At 35.5% G+C, this 14,083-nt stretch overlaps 2 protein-coding genes across 2 annotated transcripts; both read left to right on the top strand.

Moving 5' to 3' along the window:
* Nucleotides 1-763: 763 nt before the first annotated feature.
* LOC108480800 (GDSL esterase/lipase At5g55050-like) lies at nt 764-3,140 on the top strand. The gene is made up of 5 exons (XM_017783904.2): nt 764-1,144; nt 1,875-2,008; nt 2,105-2,338; nt 2,415-2,664; nt 2,780-3,140. The coding sequence occupies exons 1-5, from the start codon at nt 820-822 to the stop codon at nt 2,998-3,000; spliced, it is 1,164 nt and encodes a 387-aa protein (XP_017639393.1). The 5' UTR covers nt 764-819; the 3' UTR covers nt 3,001-3,140.
* A 7,971-nt stretch (nt 3,141-11,111) lies between these two features.
* On the top strand, nt 11,112-12,056 carry LOC108482400 (uncharacterized). Its single transcript, XM_017785526.2, has 2 exons — nt 11,112-11,619; nt 11,791-12,056. The coding sequence occupies exons 1-2, from the start codon at nt 11,338-11,340 to the stop codon at nt 11,986-11,988; spliced, it is 480 nt and encodes a 159-aa protein (XP_017641015.1). The 5' UTR covers nt 11,112-11,337; the 3' UTR covers nt 11,989-12,056.
* The last annotated feature ends 2,027 nt before the right edge of the window (nt 12,057-14,083 follow it).

Below are 14,083 nucleotides of genomic sequence, written 5' to 3'. Positions count from 1 at the left end.
TAATAGCAGTATTTAATTTCTTTATGCTTTGCCGGCCTTAAAATTAATTTTTGGGTTTGGATGTTTTATTAACAATATATTGTTTTTGTTTAATATATATGATATATTTGTTCTGTTTGTTTATAGTAGCTAACAAAGAACCCACACAAATCAGTGAATAGCTTGGGAGTTTGGGTATGTATCTATAGCCAAATTAATTGTGTGAACTAAATCTAATTTAAAATGATTGATTATTAATTAGTTGAAAGTAACTAGAAAACCGAAATAGTATGGGTAATAACCCTAAGAAAGTAATTAAAAAATGGAAAGTAGTTCGAGTATGGGACGGTGCCATTCGATTGCTTATTATGATATCTATTTCCAGCTTTAAAATAAAATAAAAGCTGAGACATGGAACGTGACCATGAATCAAATGGTAGGAAAATGGAAAATGGAAAATGGGATCCACACCTGAACTGAATTAGTTTGTTGTCTGTCTTACCACTCATTGGGTTCTGTCTGAATCAATGTGGTGGGCTCACACACCATCCAACTCCAACTTACACACGCTTACAGCTTTATATTCTTAAAGCATCCCATTCATTCCTTTTTATTTTATTACATAACTTCGTAACATGTTTCATTCACTCTCTATTAATAATTAACATGTTTCATTCACTCTCTATTAGAAATCATCAATTTTTTATATTAAATAATTTTTTATTTAATATTTAATATACAATTTTTTATTTAATATTTAATATACATATAATTTTTTATTCAAAAGAATAGAGCTCCACTCTCTTCCGTCCTCAACCCGACACTGTCTATAAAAAGAATATGAAACTCTTACATCTTCATCTTCCCACTTTAAACCAAAGTTTTTTCTTCAATAAAGAAATGGATGATGGTAGACGTTTTAGGGTGAAGAACTTCTTGTTGTTTTTGTTATTCTTTTGTTTATTGAGTTTGAGAATGGAGTTTTCGAGAGCTCAAATGGTGCCGGCGGTGTTTGTTTTCGGGGATTCGTTGGTTGATGTAGGGAACAACAATTACCTTCCGGTTTCCATTGCAAAAGCAGATTTTCCTCACAATGGAATCGATTTTCCAACCAGGAAACCAACCGGGAGGTTTAGTAATGGCAAGAATGCAGCTGATTTGCTTGGTAAGTAATCTTCACAACTGGGATGAGTTTTTGGATGATAATTGAATTAAGTTTCATCGTAAAGCACTACGAATTTACTGAAAGTAGCCATGCAAATTAAATTTAATTAATCGCTTTTTTTTTTCTTTCTTTCTTTCTTTCTTTTGTCAACATTATAAACTACCCTTTTCTGCCATGTTGTGATATTTGTTAAGTTTAGGCTGTGATTAAATATTTATCAATTTTTCATGAGTATTGTTGAAGATATGGGTCAAAATACGATAGTTTATTGTTTCAAAATATTCATAATGTATGTATGCTTTAATAACAATTATGAATTAAAAAAAGAAAAAAGGCTGAATTACTTAAAAAGTTAAAAGAGTATTGATGCTCATCTGGGTTGATTGAACGTATAAAAAGTTGAATAAGATTCTTAAGTAGTAATATTAAAACAAAGCCAAAGTATCATTCATTGATGCTCATCAGCTTTATCCTTAGTTGAAAATTTTAACGAATATTTTAGTTTACAGATAATGTTTGAAATATTTGTGAATCTCAAAAGTCCTTTCAACTCGGAAAATATTTGATTTGATTATCTCCCAAATTGAAAGCAACCTACTTTCATTTAAGACTCACATAAAATAATAAAAAACATCTGACACATAAGAGTAACTTCACCTTTGACTACTTAGTAGGATTAGATTTATTGTATTCACATTGTTCCATTTACATAATATTGTTATTTGGGCAGCTGAAAAATTAGGGTTACCAAGTTCACCACCCTATCTTTCTTTGTTAAAGAAGACAGATGAATCATCATATATAAACGGCGTTAGCTTCGCCTCAGGTGGTGCCGGAATCTTCAATGGCACTGATCAAACTTACGTAAGTCTCTAATAAATGTCATGTGTACGAATCAATTGTTTCTCAAATGTAGCTATATTAGGGTTTGTAGTTTCACATGGTTTGCCAAATTTCTAGGGTCAATCCATTCCTTTATTAAAACAAGTGGACAACTACATTGTAGTATATAAAAGTTTGGTGCAACAAATGGGATCACCTGGTGCAGAAAAGCACCTTTCAAAATCCCTTTTCACCATTGTTATCGGTAGCAATGACATATTAGATTATTTTGGATCGTCTGATCTTAGAAAGAAGAGCACCCCACAACAATTTGTGGACTCGATGGCCAACAACCTAAAAGGACAACTCAAGGTAACTAATTAAGTGATATTTGCATTGGAAAGAAATAGTGAAACTTGATCCTAAAATTTCATCATTCTTTTGGCAGAGACTATACGAAACTGGTGCACGTAAATTCGTTTTAACCGGTATCGGAGCGATAGGGTGTATTCCTGCAGAAAGGGTTAAAAACAAAACCCATGAATGCAATGAAGAATGCAATTTTTGGTCTGTCAAATACAATGAAGAGCTAAAGGCAATGTTGAAAGGGTTAAAATCAGAGCTTCAAGGCATAAACTACTCTTACTTTGATACTTATAGTATCATGCAAAATGTCATCCAAAAACCATCTTCTTATGGTATTATATATATATATAACTTGTGGTTTAATTAATTTATGCAATTTTTGGGTGGGTCATTTAATTGTTTTAGGTTTTGTTAAAAGGTTTGAGATTTTTCAATTTATGGGTGCAGGGTTCAATGAGATAGAAAGTGCCTGTTGTGGGCTTGGGGATCTGAAAGCTAAAGTCCCTTGTGTGCCCATTTCGAAATATTGCTCCAATAGGAAGGATTATGTCTTTTGGGATCTGTATCATCCAACTGAGGCGACGGCTACGATTTTTGTGCATACTCTTTTTGATGGCCCTTCACAATACTGTATCCCAATGAATGTTAGGCAACTAGTTTCTGCTTGAACTTATAGTCAAATATCAATTGCTTACAGTACTAAGAGAACTAGATAGTTTGGTTGCGACAACATAATTTTTATGTAACATCACAATTTTAAAAACAATATAACATAAAATAGTTTCATAAGTACAATATAAATATACAATTTCACGATTTATATGACATCATTTATTAGCATATCAAAATTTATGTCAAATACATGAAATACCAAACAGAACATTAACGTCACAAAAAAATATAAGAATCTCAAATCCAATAAATGCATGTTAAGTTGTTTAGTTATTAACTTGAGTTTCATCACAATTCAATATAGCAACCACACTTTTATGTTAAAAGATTTAGATTATTTAACTCTAAGCTTTTCTCTTTAATAAACTAAGTAATAAACTTGTTTGCACTCTCAATTACAAGTTCTCTAATGTACAAATAAGTGCTAAAAACTCTCGATATAAAACTTATCAGAACCTTCGATTTGTTCTATGTTCAATTCGATGTTCAAAAAGGTTTGGACAGAACTGTTCAAGCACATCAACAGAAAAAGAAAAACAATGAGAAAAATAAGCACAAATCCAAAACGCGAGTCAAAGAGATAAGTAAAGAGAGAATCAACAGATGATATTTGTTAACGTGGTTTGAGTTTCCCAATCCTATTATACGGAGCCTCACTTAGAGAATAATTTTATTCTAACAATTCAGCCAGTACAACTCTTGGTTTAAGCCTAACCTACTGAAAAAAACCAGGTAAACTTGAGACTTCAAGAAACAAAAGCTATTTTGAGATTTTGAAAAAGAAGAAATCAATTTTGTATTTTAGACTTAAATCTGCCTTTTTGCACTTGGAATGAAGTATTTATAGACCTTAGAATTAAGAACTCTATAACAGACTTGCTAACAGTCTGTAACAAACTTGGCTAACTCTTAACTGCTTGAATTACAAATACACATCCTTAACATTCATCCATCTTCTCCACATGTAAGACCTGAAGAAAATTCTGAAACCTAGTAAGCAACGTCACCGAAAGCGGTTTGGTAAGAACATTAGCAATCTGATCACACGCAGGAACTTCACCAATCACAACCGTTCAATCAGCTACCTTTTCACGAACAAAAAACAGATCAAGCTCGACATGTTTGAACTAAGAGTGTAATACAGGATTGGCGGCAACGGCAACCGCACTAGAACTGTTACACCAAATATTAGGAGTATCATCAGACGTAACATGGAGTTCCTTAAGAAGCGATAGTAACCAAGTAACATCACTAGTAGCTGCAACAAGACTCCTATATTCAGCCTCAGCCGTTGAACGAGACACCACTCGCTGTTTCTTGGAACACCACAACCTAGGATTTTGACCAAAATAGGCATCAGCATATGCAACCAAAGGCAACCTAGCAGACGGAAAAAAATAACCTCAAAGTCAAGTGTGCCACATAAGTATCATAGAATCCACTTTAGAGCGATCATATGAACAGTAGTAGGATTATGCATGAACTGAAAAATTCAGTTTACGACATATGCAATATTTGGCCGAGTAAAAACAAAGTACTACAACGCTCTAGCAAAACTTCTATACTCAGTTGGATCAGGTAGACTATCTTTGTCACCTTTAGATAAAGGTGTCAAGCTAACCATTGGTGTAGAGACACTCTTTGCTGCAAACATCGAAATTCGGTCAAGAAGATTACGGGCATACTTCTTCTGGCATAGATGAAGACACCCGGAGGAAGAAAGTGCAACTTCAATCCCGAGAAAATAGTGGAGATCACGCATTTCCTTAGGCGAAAACTCATCATTCAACAACTTGACAAACCAGTTGATAGAGGTAGATAGATTTCCGGTGATGATAATATCATCGACGTACACCAGAACATAAACAGTAGAATCGAACTGAACTTGCACAAATAAAGAAGAATCAGATTTTGAACCGAAAAAACCAACTGAAACAAGAAACTGCTTCAGCTTTTCAAACCAGGCCCGAGGAGCCTGTCGAAGACTATATAGAGCTTTCTTTAGGCGACACACAAGGGGCTTGCCATTTGAATCAAACTGAACATACCCCGGCGGTTGATGCATAAAAACCTCTCTATCAATATCACCATTCAAGAACGTATTGTTCACATCGACCTGACGAAGTGACCAACCTCGAGATACAACAATAGAAAAAATGGCCCTGATAGTAGCAGGTTTCACCACTGGACTAAACGTGTCTTGAAAATCACACACTAGGACTTGAGAACAACCTTTTGCGACAATCGTGCCTTATAATGAGCAATAGTGCCATCAGGATTTTTCTTAACCTTGAAAAGCCATTTACACCTAATAATCTTGCTGGTGGCAACAGAGAAGAGCATCGTATTCAACCTGAGCTGCAACACGCCACTCAGATATAGAAAATGCTTCTTCAATTGTGGACGGTTCTACAACTTCAACTGTCATGGCTTTTGGTTTAAAATACCAGTCTTCGATCAAGTAACCATTGGATGTGCATTTACCTAGGTAAATAAGACTCCAGACATAAAGATACGGCAATAGTGGGCGTAGTAGAGGAAGGATCACCAGTACTAGTGGTTGACGGTCTCGAGTCGATTGACGCTTGACCTGGAACCACCCTATCCTGAGGAACTACAGGTGTTGAGCTTGTAAACTGAGAAGAAACTGCTTTGACCAGAGGAACACAAGTGGGTATAATAGTAAGCAAACCACCAAACATTGACGTAGCAGAGGACAGAGACATAAAACGTTGTTCATCAAACTCCACATAACGAGAAACTATAATCTTACCATCAGGAAGAAGACACTGATATCCCTTGTGTTGAAGACTATAACCCTGGAATGTACAAGGCTGTAATCGAAAATCTAACTTATGACGTTGAAACGGGTGTAAATATGGAAAATAGTAACAGCCAAACACTCGTAAGTGATCATAGGTGGGATCACGTCCATACAGAGCCTTATATGGAGTCTGACCATGCAGAACGGACATTGGGAGCTGATTGATGAGATGGACCTCACAACAAAATGCATAGGCCCAAAACTCCATAAGGAGATCTACTTGAGCTAGAACAGTAAGCCTCATATCTACAATATGCCGATGCTTGCATTCAGCCACCCTATTTTGTTCAGAGGTATGTGGACAAGTCAACCGATGAATTATTCCTTGAGAAGCTAGAATAGACGTAAACGCGCGATACTCTCCACCCCAATCACTCTGAAACTGTTTGATAGTTTTGCCAAACTGAGTTTTGACTAATGTCTAAAATTGACGAAAACAATCCACGGCCTGAGGCTTTTGGCGAATCAAATAAATCCAAGTAAAATGGATGCACATATCAATAAACGTCACATAATACCAGTTATTAGCACAAGCAACAGACGCAAGTCCCCAAAGATCAGATACAACCAAAGCAAAAAGATCACTATACTCAGTAGTCGAATTAGAAAATGGCAACTTATGAAACTTCCCTTTTTTACAAGCAACGCAAACATTATCAAGAGAGATTTTATTGAAATTAATATGACACTTATTAAGAACAGATTTGACAACCAACACGGATGGATGCCCAAGACGTTTGTACCACAACAAAAAAATATCATTTGTATCAATCTGTCTCTGAATTCCCACGTGAGTAGTAGAAGGAGTTACAATATTGGGAGCCACACCATTCTGAACAGATGTTCCTAGCAAAGAAAAGTGATACAGCCCATCACGAATACAACCCTTCAACAAGATTTCCCGTGTCACGCTATCCTTAATAACACAATATGTTGAGTGAAATTCAAAAAACACACCATTGTCAGTGGCAAACTAAGATACAGATAGTAGATTTTTTTGTATAGTTGGAACGCACAAAACATTAGATAACCAAAGCAATTTAGAGTGCGTATGTAAAACACCTTGACCAATCGACAAGATCTTAGCGGATGTTCCATCACTCATTAAAGGAGAAAATGTACCTGAATACGGGGTAGCATCATGCAGAACTGATAGATCCCGACAGACATGATTGCTAGCACCTGAATCAGGATACCACAACGTCGTGCCTACCGGCACTGGAATATACGAATCAGTGCTATCATCATTAATGCCAAACTGTGCAGAATTAATATGAGACCCGGATGAGTTAGAATAACCAGACGCGTAAAGGTTACCAACGCGAGGAAGCCCGATGCACGGATTAGACCCAAAGTAAACACGAGTTCGCAGCTTAGTGTGCCAAGGAATTGCCAATGGACCATTATTTAGCTCCAAGCCAAATTGCATATTGTTAGAAACAAGTCCATTCGACCTTGGAAATCCATAAATAGGCCTACCATTGCCTGGCCTACTACTATGTGGCTATGAAAACCGTAGCCCAAGTGGCACATTTGTTGCACGTGGCTCACAAGCAAACATGCCTGGCACCCCACTATTTGGCCGAATACAAGGATTAAAATCCTTTGGCTATTGAAAATAATTTTTACCAGCACCCCAATTTTGATCGACTTCAAATCCAATTCTAGGGCTTCGGGGTTGTTGAGCAATCCAACCATCTCCCCTAAAAACTTCATGAGATGGCACCAGAAGGTACCCAGGAGATGAACCACCTTGTTGTGGTACAAGAATCACCACCAACGACGACTCTTCACAATGGTATCGGTAATAGTACCTTTATGCTAGATGACCATACCGTCCACAAATCTGGCACTAGAGACGTGAACAGAAGCCCCTTCCGCGACCACGAGCAGGCGGACGACAACCACGAAGAGATCCATTCACTACTTGCTACTGTGACGCTTCCACCAGATTCACAGCAAACAAAACTTCTTGAACATTCCTCGCCTGATGAGCCGTGCACTCAAGAAGTGCATCAACCAAATGCTGAAATGGCAAAGGAGTCGAGGATAGCGAAGCGAAGGAGACAACGCCATCAAACTGGGAAGGCAGCCCAGTAAGTATGACCGTCGTTCTTTCAGCCTCCGAAATCCGAAAACCAGACGCTGCAAGAAGAGCACATAACCTCTTTATTTTGTCAATATAGTTTTGGATAGAAAGACTACCTTTCTTGAGGGAATGCAGCTTGTAACGAAGCTGAGACTATTTTGCACTAGTGTCAACTGCAAACAAACTAGTCGCCCTTAGCCACACATCACTCGCGGTTCGTACGTCTGTGAAAGATGATAGAAACAACAAATGATTATGGAAAGTAACTACGAGGTGAGGAGGTTGTCTTGTTGAGTGAAAATCGTCGCAGACGAATTTGTAACAAGACCTCCGTCAAGTGCTTGAATAAACCGCGTCAGAGTAGATATGATACCATCAAGAAATCCAGCTAGGTTATAACCCGCAAGAGTGAATCTCACCTGCTGTTGCCATTGAACAAAGGTGCCCTCGTCAAGCTTCACCACCTCATGTCGAGGAAACGAAGTGATGATCCAATCACCAATAAATACAGAACCACTCGGCTCAATCGAATTAGAGTTAGCTGAAGGCGTGGTAGTCATGCCGGAGGATCAACTAGCGACTAATACCATGAAGAAAACCAGGTAAACTTGAGACTCAAGAAACAAAAGCTATTTTGAGATTTTGAAAAAGAAGAAATCAATTTTGTATTTGGACTTAAATCTACCTTTATACACTTGGAACGAAGTATTTATAGACCTTAGAATTAACAACTCTATAACAGAGTTTGTAACAAACTTGGCTAACTCTTAACTGCTTGAATTACAAATAAACATCCTTAACACCTACCCTCTCCCATAGGATAACTGCAACCCCAAAGTTGAACTCCCAAATACCTCACATTACATACAATCTCTCTCCATGAAAATATCTAAACAAGTAGTGTCTAACAAACCCGCATAAAAATCCCTTTAGCAAAGTTTTGATAGACATAAAACTCAGTAAAAGGCTGAATATATCTCTTAAAATATCTTCATAAAATACCCAAAATAAAACTTTATCATCTAAAATAAACCAATAGCTTAATCACCAAATAAATAACTTAAATGGTAAGGATAAAGATAATGCTTGAGATGAGATTGCCAATCCATCTTTCTACTCTTCCAAATTTCAATCAGCATCATTCATGGCATAAGAATATGTAATAGCTCGTTTTTCAGTGGTGTTGGATATAGTGGTTTTGAAATCCTATTCTCTTATGATCAAATCTGTAAATATTATTAATTAATATTTACGAATTAATTTTAGTATTATATTAAATTTTGGTTTGACAATTTTGTTAATTTGATAGTTAGTTAAGGTACAAGTATTTTGACCCAAAAGTCAATGGTGTAGGAAACGGTGGTCTCGGAACCACATTTCTAACGAGCGAGTCCTTAAATATTATTATTTAATATTTTCAAGATTAATATAAAGTTTAATTAAAATTTGGTTCATTAATTTTTTTCATTTAGATAGTTAATTAAAGTACAAGAACAAAATTGTAAAAGTAGTAAAGTTTAATCGCTAGAGATTTTTAATTACTAAAGGACTAAAATAGTAATTAAACGGTTTGAAGTGGAAATCTTCCCACTTTAGTTGATAGAGGACGGTTGGTGGCATTCGTCCGCATAACATTTATTAAATTATATTATAATTATAATTATAACTAATAAAGTAAATGTTATGTCATAAAATTAAAGAAAAGAAAAGCCATCCTCATCCATTTTAGCTTTCTTATACCGAAACTCAAAAGAAAACAACCAAGCCATTGTTTGAATGCTCCAAACAATCTGCCTTTCCATGGTAAGGTAAATCGAGCTTTTTTTTGTAAATTTTATATTTTAGGATTGCTGTAGCTCGATTTAGCTAACTTATGTGTCAATTCTTAAAATTGTTAAAGTTTATAAATGATACGATTGATGAATGCTTGAATTTTTTAATTTTAAATTGTTAGTTTGTAAGTTTAAAAGTGAAAAATGACTAATTTGTAAAGTGAAAATTGATAGTTTTGAACTTAGAGACTAAAGTGTAAATATTTCAGATTTGGTATAAAATTTCTATAATTATAGATAATATAGGGTTATAGAAGGATGAAATTGAATTCTTTTTGAAAAACGAAGCTTAAATGTGAAAGATATAGCTATTTCGGTTTAGGGACTAAATTGAATAAAATGCAAAACTTTAGGAAACTTTCAAAAAGTGAAATTGAACTGAATTTTGGATATAATAAACTATTAAAAGATGTTTAAAATTGATAAATTGTAATAAATTATTATAGATCGAGATTTGAATCAACTAAAAGATAATTGAAGAAAAGATAAATTTGCGGATTAGTCCTCAATATTTCATTTGCTGCTATTTTTGCCAGGTAAGTTCATTCATGACTTACTTTATTAAATCATGTTATGTATGTATTATATTGTTTTACTTTTTAGTTCGAATTGTTATGCAAATAATGTCTTTTGGCATCAAAGGGACTAAATCATAAACATGAAATAAATTTCTAATATGAATTGATACACGATAATGATTAAATGTGAAATTGATATATGATTGAGTAGTATGTATATGATGATGAAATTTTTACTTTGATTTTTAAAAGTTAATATATCCTAAACTCATAGTTTATATGGAAAATTAAAAAAAAAAATTACCTTAACCAAGGAAGGGGTTGCAAACGATGAAGCTACAGGGAGGAACGGGTGACAAAGTAGTCAAAGAAGGAAGGGGATGGCAAGTAGGCAAGCGATCAACGACCATTGAGAGAGTGGATGGAGTAGTCAAAAGAGGAATAGACATAAAGCCAAAGGGACAAGGGCGAAACTAGGGGGTTGGCGGGGGCCTCGGCCCCCCTTGGCCTCCTAAAAATATAAAAATTTGATTTAATCCTTTAAAAATTATAAAGATATAGGCTATTAAAATTGTAAAATTGTTTTTTTGTTATCGTAAAAATTACAATTTAATTTTGCCCCCTAAAAAAAGTTTTTTGGTTTTGCCCTTATAAAGGGAGTGGCTAACCGAGTAAAGAAAGGCAAGCGATGATGGATACGGTCATCAACGGGAGAAATAGAACGTGGATTCAGTAAGAAACAAAATGTAGTCTCTTAGTTTAGTGCAGAATCAAGGTATAGAGCTATGACACAATATGTGTGTGAAACTATATAGGTGTATCAACAATTGAGTGAAGTCGGTTTAGAAACTACATTGTTGGCAAAGTTGTGGTGTATCAGCATATGCTAGTAATAGTAGTTAACAAAAGCAACTAAATAACTACTATTAGTTGCCTCAACCAACTATGAATTAGTTATAGTTTCTTGTATAAATAAACAAGCTATGTATCTCAAAAGTTAGGCTTTAATTCAAGATTTCATTCAATTCTTGTTAAGTTTTCTAATATGGTATTAGAGTAGTTTTTTTTCCATGGATTCCGTAGGGTCAGTAGAGTCTATTGGCAGGCATTTCAATCCTCTTGCACTCACCTCTCAAAAGGTGGTTGTGCTTGTTGACGAGAATACTTTTCTGGCATGGAAGCAACATGTCTTGCTGGTGCTAAAGACACAATGCCTACGTTCGTTCATTGATGGAACTATTACGGTGCCTCCACGAATTCTTGTTGATGCTGATGGAAGTTCAGTTGAAAATTCAGCATATATACAGTATGAGCAGCAAGATTCAAATTTGGCTGCTTGGCTTCTTTCAATTGTGAGTCGTTCACTGCACAATCAATTAATCGGTAGTTCTTCCTTTCTTTTGTTCTTTGGAAAACTTTGACAAGGATTCTTGACACATAGTCCACCACCAAAGCTATAAGGTATCGCTCTCTTTTTCACAATTTTAAAAAAAATGAACTCTCCATATATGGGTATTTGGCAGGGATCAAACATCTCTCTGATTCATTGTCCGGTTGTGGGCAACAAGTGTCAGTGGAAGAGCAACAATCAACGATTATCAATGGATTCCCCTCTGAGTTTGATCATGCGGTTTCTATCATCACAACAACTAAGGTGTCGTTTGATTTATAGGACATCGCTACAGTGTTGTTGGACAAAGGGGTGTGCAAATTTCGGGTAAAACCAAATTAATTCGGTTAACCTACCGAATTCGGTTAATCGGTCGGTTAACTGAATTAATTCTGTAGGGGTCGGTTAATAATTTTTTAAAAGTTCGGTTAACGGTTAATTTGGTTCAAAATCGATTAATTAACTGAATTTAATAAATAATATTATAATATATAAGTATTCGGTCAGTTTGGTTAATTTTTTAGAAATATAAATTAATCGGTTGGTTAAGTCGGTTAATTTTTTATATATTTTACGTTTGTTTTAACCAAAAATAAAAAAAAAATATAAATTTCGGTTAATTCAGTTAACCGACCGGATTAACCAAAAAACTTCAATTTAGTTAATTTTTTGAAAAAATTTTGATTCGGTTAACAGTTAAAAGTTTAAAAGTGTCGATTAAACACCTCTAGTTGGACACTGAAGCTCGACAACAGACGCATATCTCTCAGATCACGTTTTCTGTGAATCTTGCTTTAACCAATAAGACTGCATTTATGCCTTCTCTTATATATGTTGGTCAACCACCACTGCAGTTGTATCAATTAAGTTGTGCATCTGGTTTTTCTTGTGGATGAGGGCGTGGTCGATTTTCTAGTGGTGTTCGACTACAATGTCAGATCTATGGCAAATTAGGGCATCTAGCACGCCGATGCTATTACATATATGATTTTTCTTATGCTAATTCTGCCATTGAAAATCTTAACTTTGGGTAACACCATATGGATCTGATGTCAGTTGGGTCATCTAGATCTTCATCCCATGGGCCTGGTGCATACATGTGCTATGTTGACCAAAATCCAGTTAATCACTTTTGATCTGGGTCATATTCTCCCTTATCTGGCACATCTTATGTTGATACCTTCAACCATACGGGGTCTTCTGGCTTTGTTAATGCTCCGAATATGCTACAAGCAAATTTTGCATCAATTCTGGTCATTTCCTCAAATGTGGCTGATCAAGCATGGTACGCGGATAGTGAAGTGACGGCACACATTACCAATGATCCTACCAAGTTCGCTGAATGTAGTTTTTATACTGGGTCAAGTACAGTTATTGTAGGTAATGGTCATCATGTTGTTATTTCTCATACTAGTTCATCATTTTTGTCCACTGGCTTTGGTGAATTATTGTTGCATGATCTATTGTTTGTTCCTGATATACACAAAAATTTGTTGTTTGTTTCGAAATTTGCTAAGGATAACAAAGTTTATTTTGAATTATATCTTCGTTATTGCTACGTAGAGGATCTAAAAACTCATAAGATTCTACTCCAAGGCACTGAGTCAGGTAGGCTATACAAGTTTCTTCCAGTAGCACCTATACATGCTTTCAACACTACACATGAAGCCACTGGTGCCGCTGAGTCTATTCAGAAGTGTGATTTAGATTTTCAGTTTACTCGTTGGCATTAACGACTCAGTCACCCCTCCTCTGCTATTGTTGATCAGATTTTAAAATCTTGTAATATTAGAGTTCCCAGAAATAAATCTTTTCATTGTGTCAGGCTTGTAAAATGGGAAATAACCATAAGCTACCATTTTGTTCTTCTACAACAGTGTATTCTGCTCCTCTGGAGCTAATTGTTGTTGATTTGTGGCGGCCAGCCTCTTGTTATTCTTCAGGTTTTCAATATTACATATCATTTAGAGATGCCTTCTCTTGACATATATAGATTTATTTTTTCAAAAACAAGTCAAATGTTTTTCAGAATTTCTTGCCATTCAAGACTTCTGTTTACAATTAGGTGTCAAGCTTAAGCAGTTACAAACAGAGAATGGAGGTGAATTCAAATACTTTTTATTATTGGGCTGATGCTTGTTTGCTCAAGCATCTTTGTCTTTTTCTTATTAGGTTGATGCTTTTTATTCTGCAGTGCATCTAATGAATCTTTTGCCTGCAAAGGTCTTGAACGGTATATCTGCAGTTGAAAGGTTATTTGGTATTTCACCCGATTACAAGCTACTTAAGGTTTTTGGGTATTTGTGTTATCCATTGCTTCGATCCTATAACAGGCATAACTGCAGTATGGATCTTCTCCATGTGTTTTTTTGGGCTATACTTTTAGTCACAAATGGTATAAGTGTGTTGATCGTGTTGGTCTGTTT

The sequence above is a fragment of the Gossypium arboreum genome, chromosome 1, assembly GCF_025698485.1.
Source record: "Gossypium arboreum isolate Shixiya-1 chromosome 1, ASM2569848v2, whole genome shotgun sequence".
NCBI classification, from domain to species: Eukaryota; Viridiplantae; Streptophyta; class Magnoliopsida; order Malvales; family Malvaceae; genus Gossypium; species Gossypium arboreum.
This window is presented reverse-complemented; position numbering and strand designations above follow the sequence as displayed.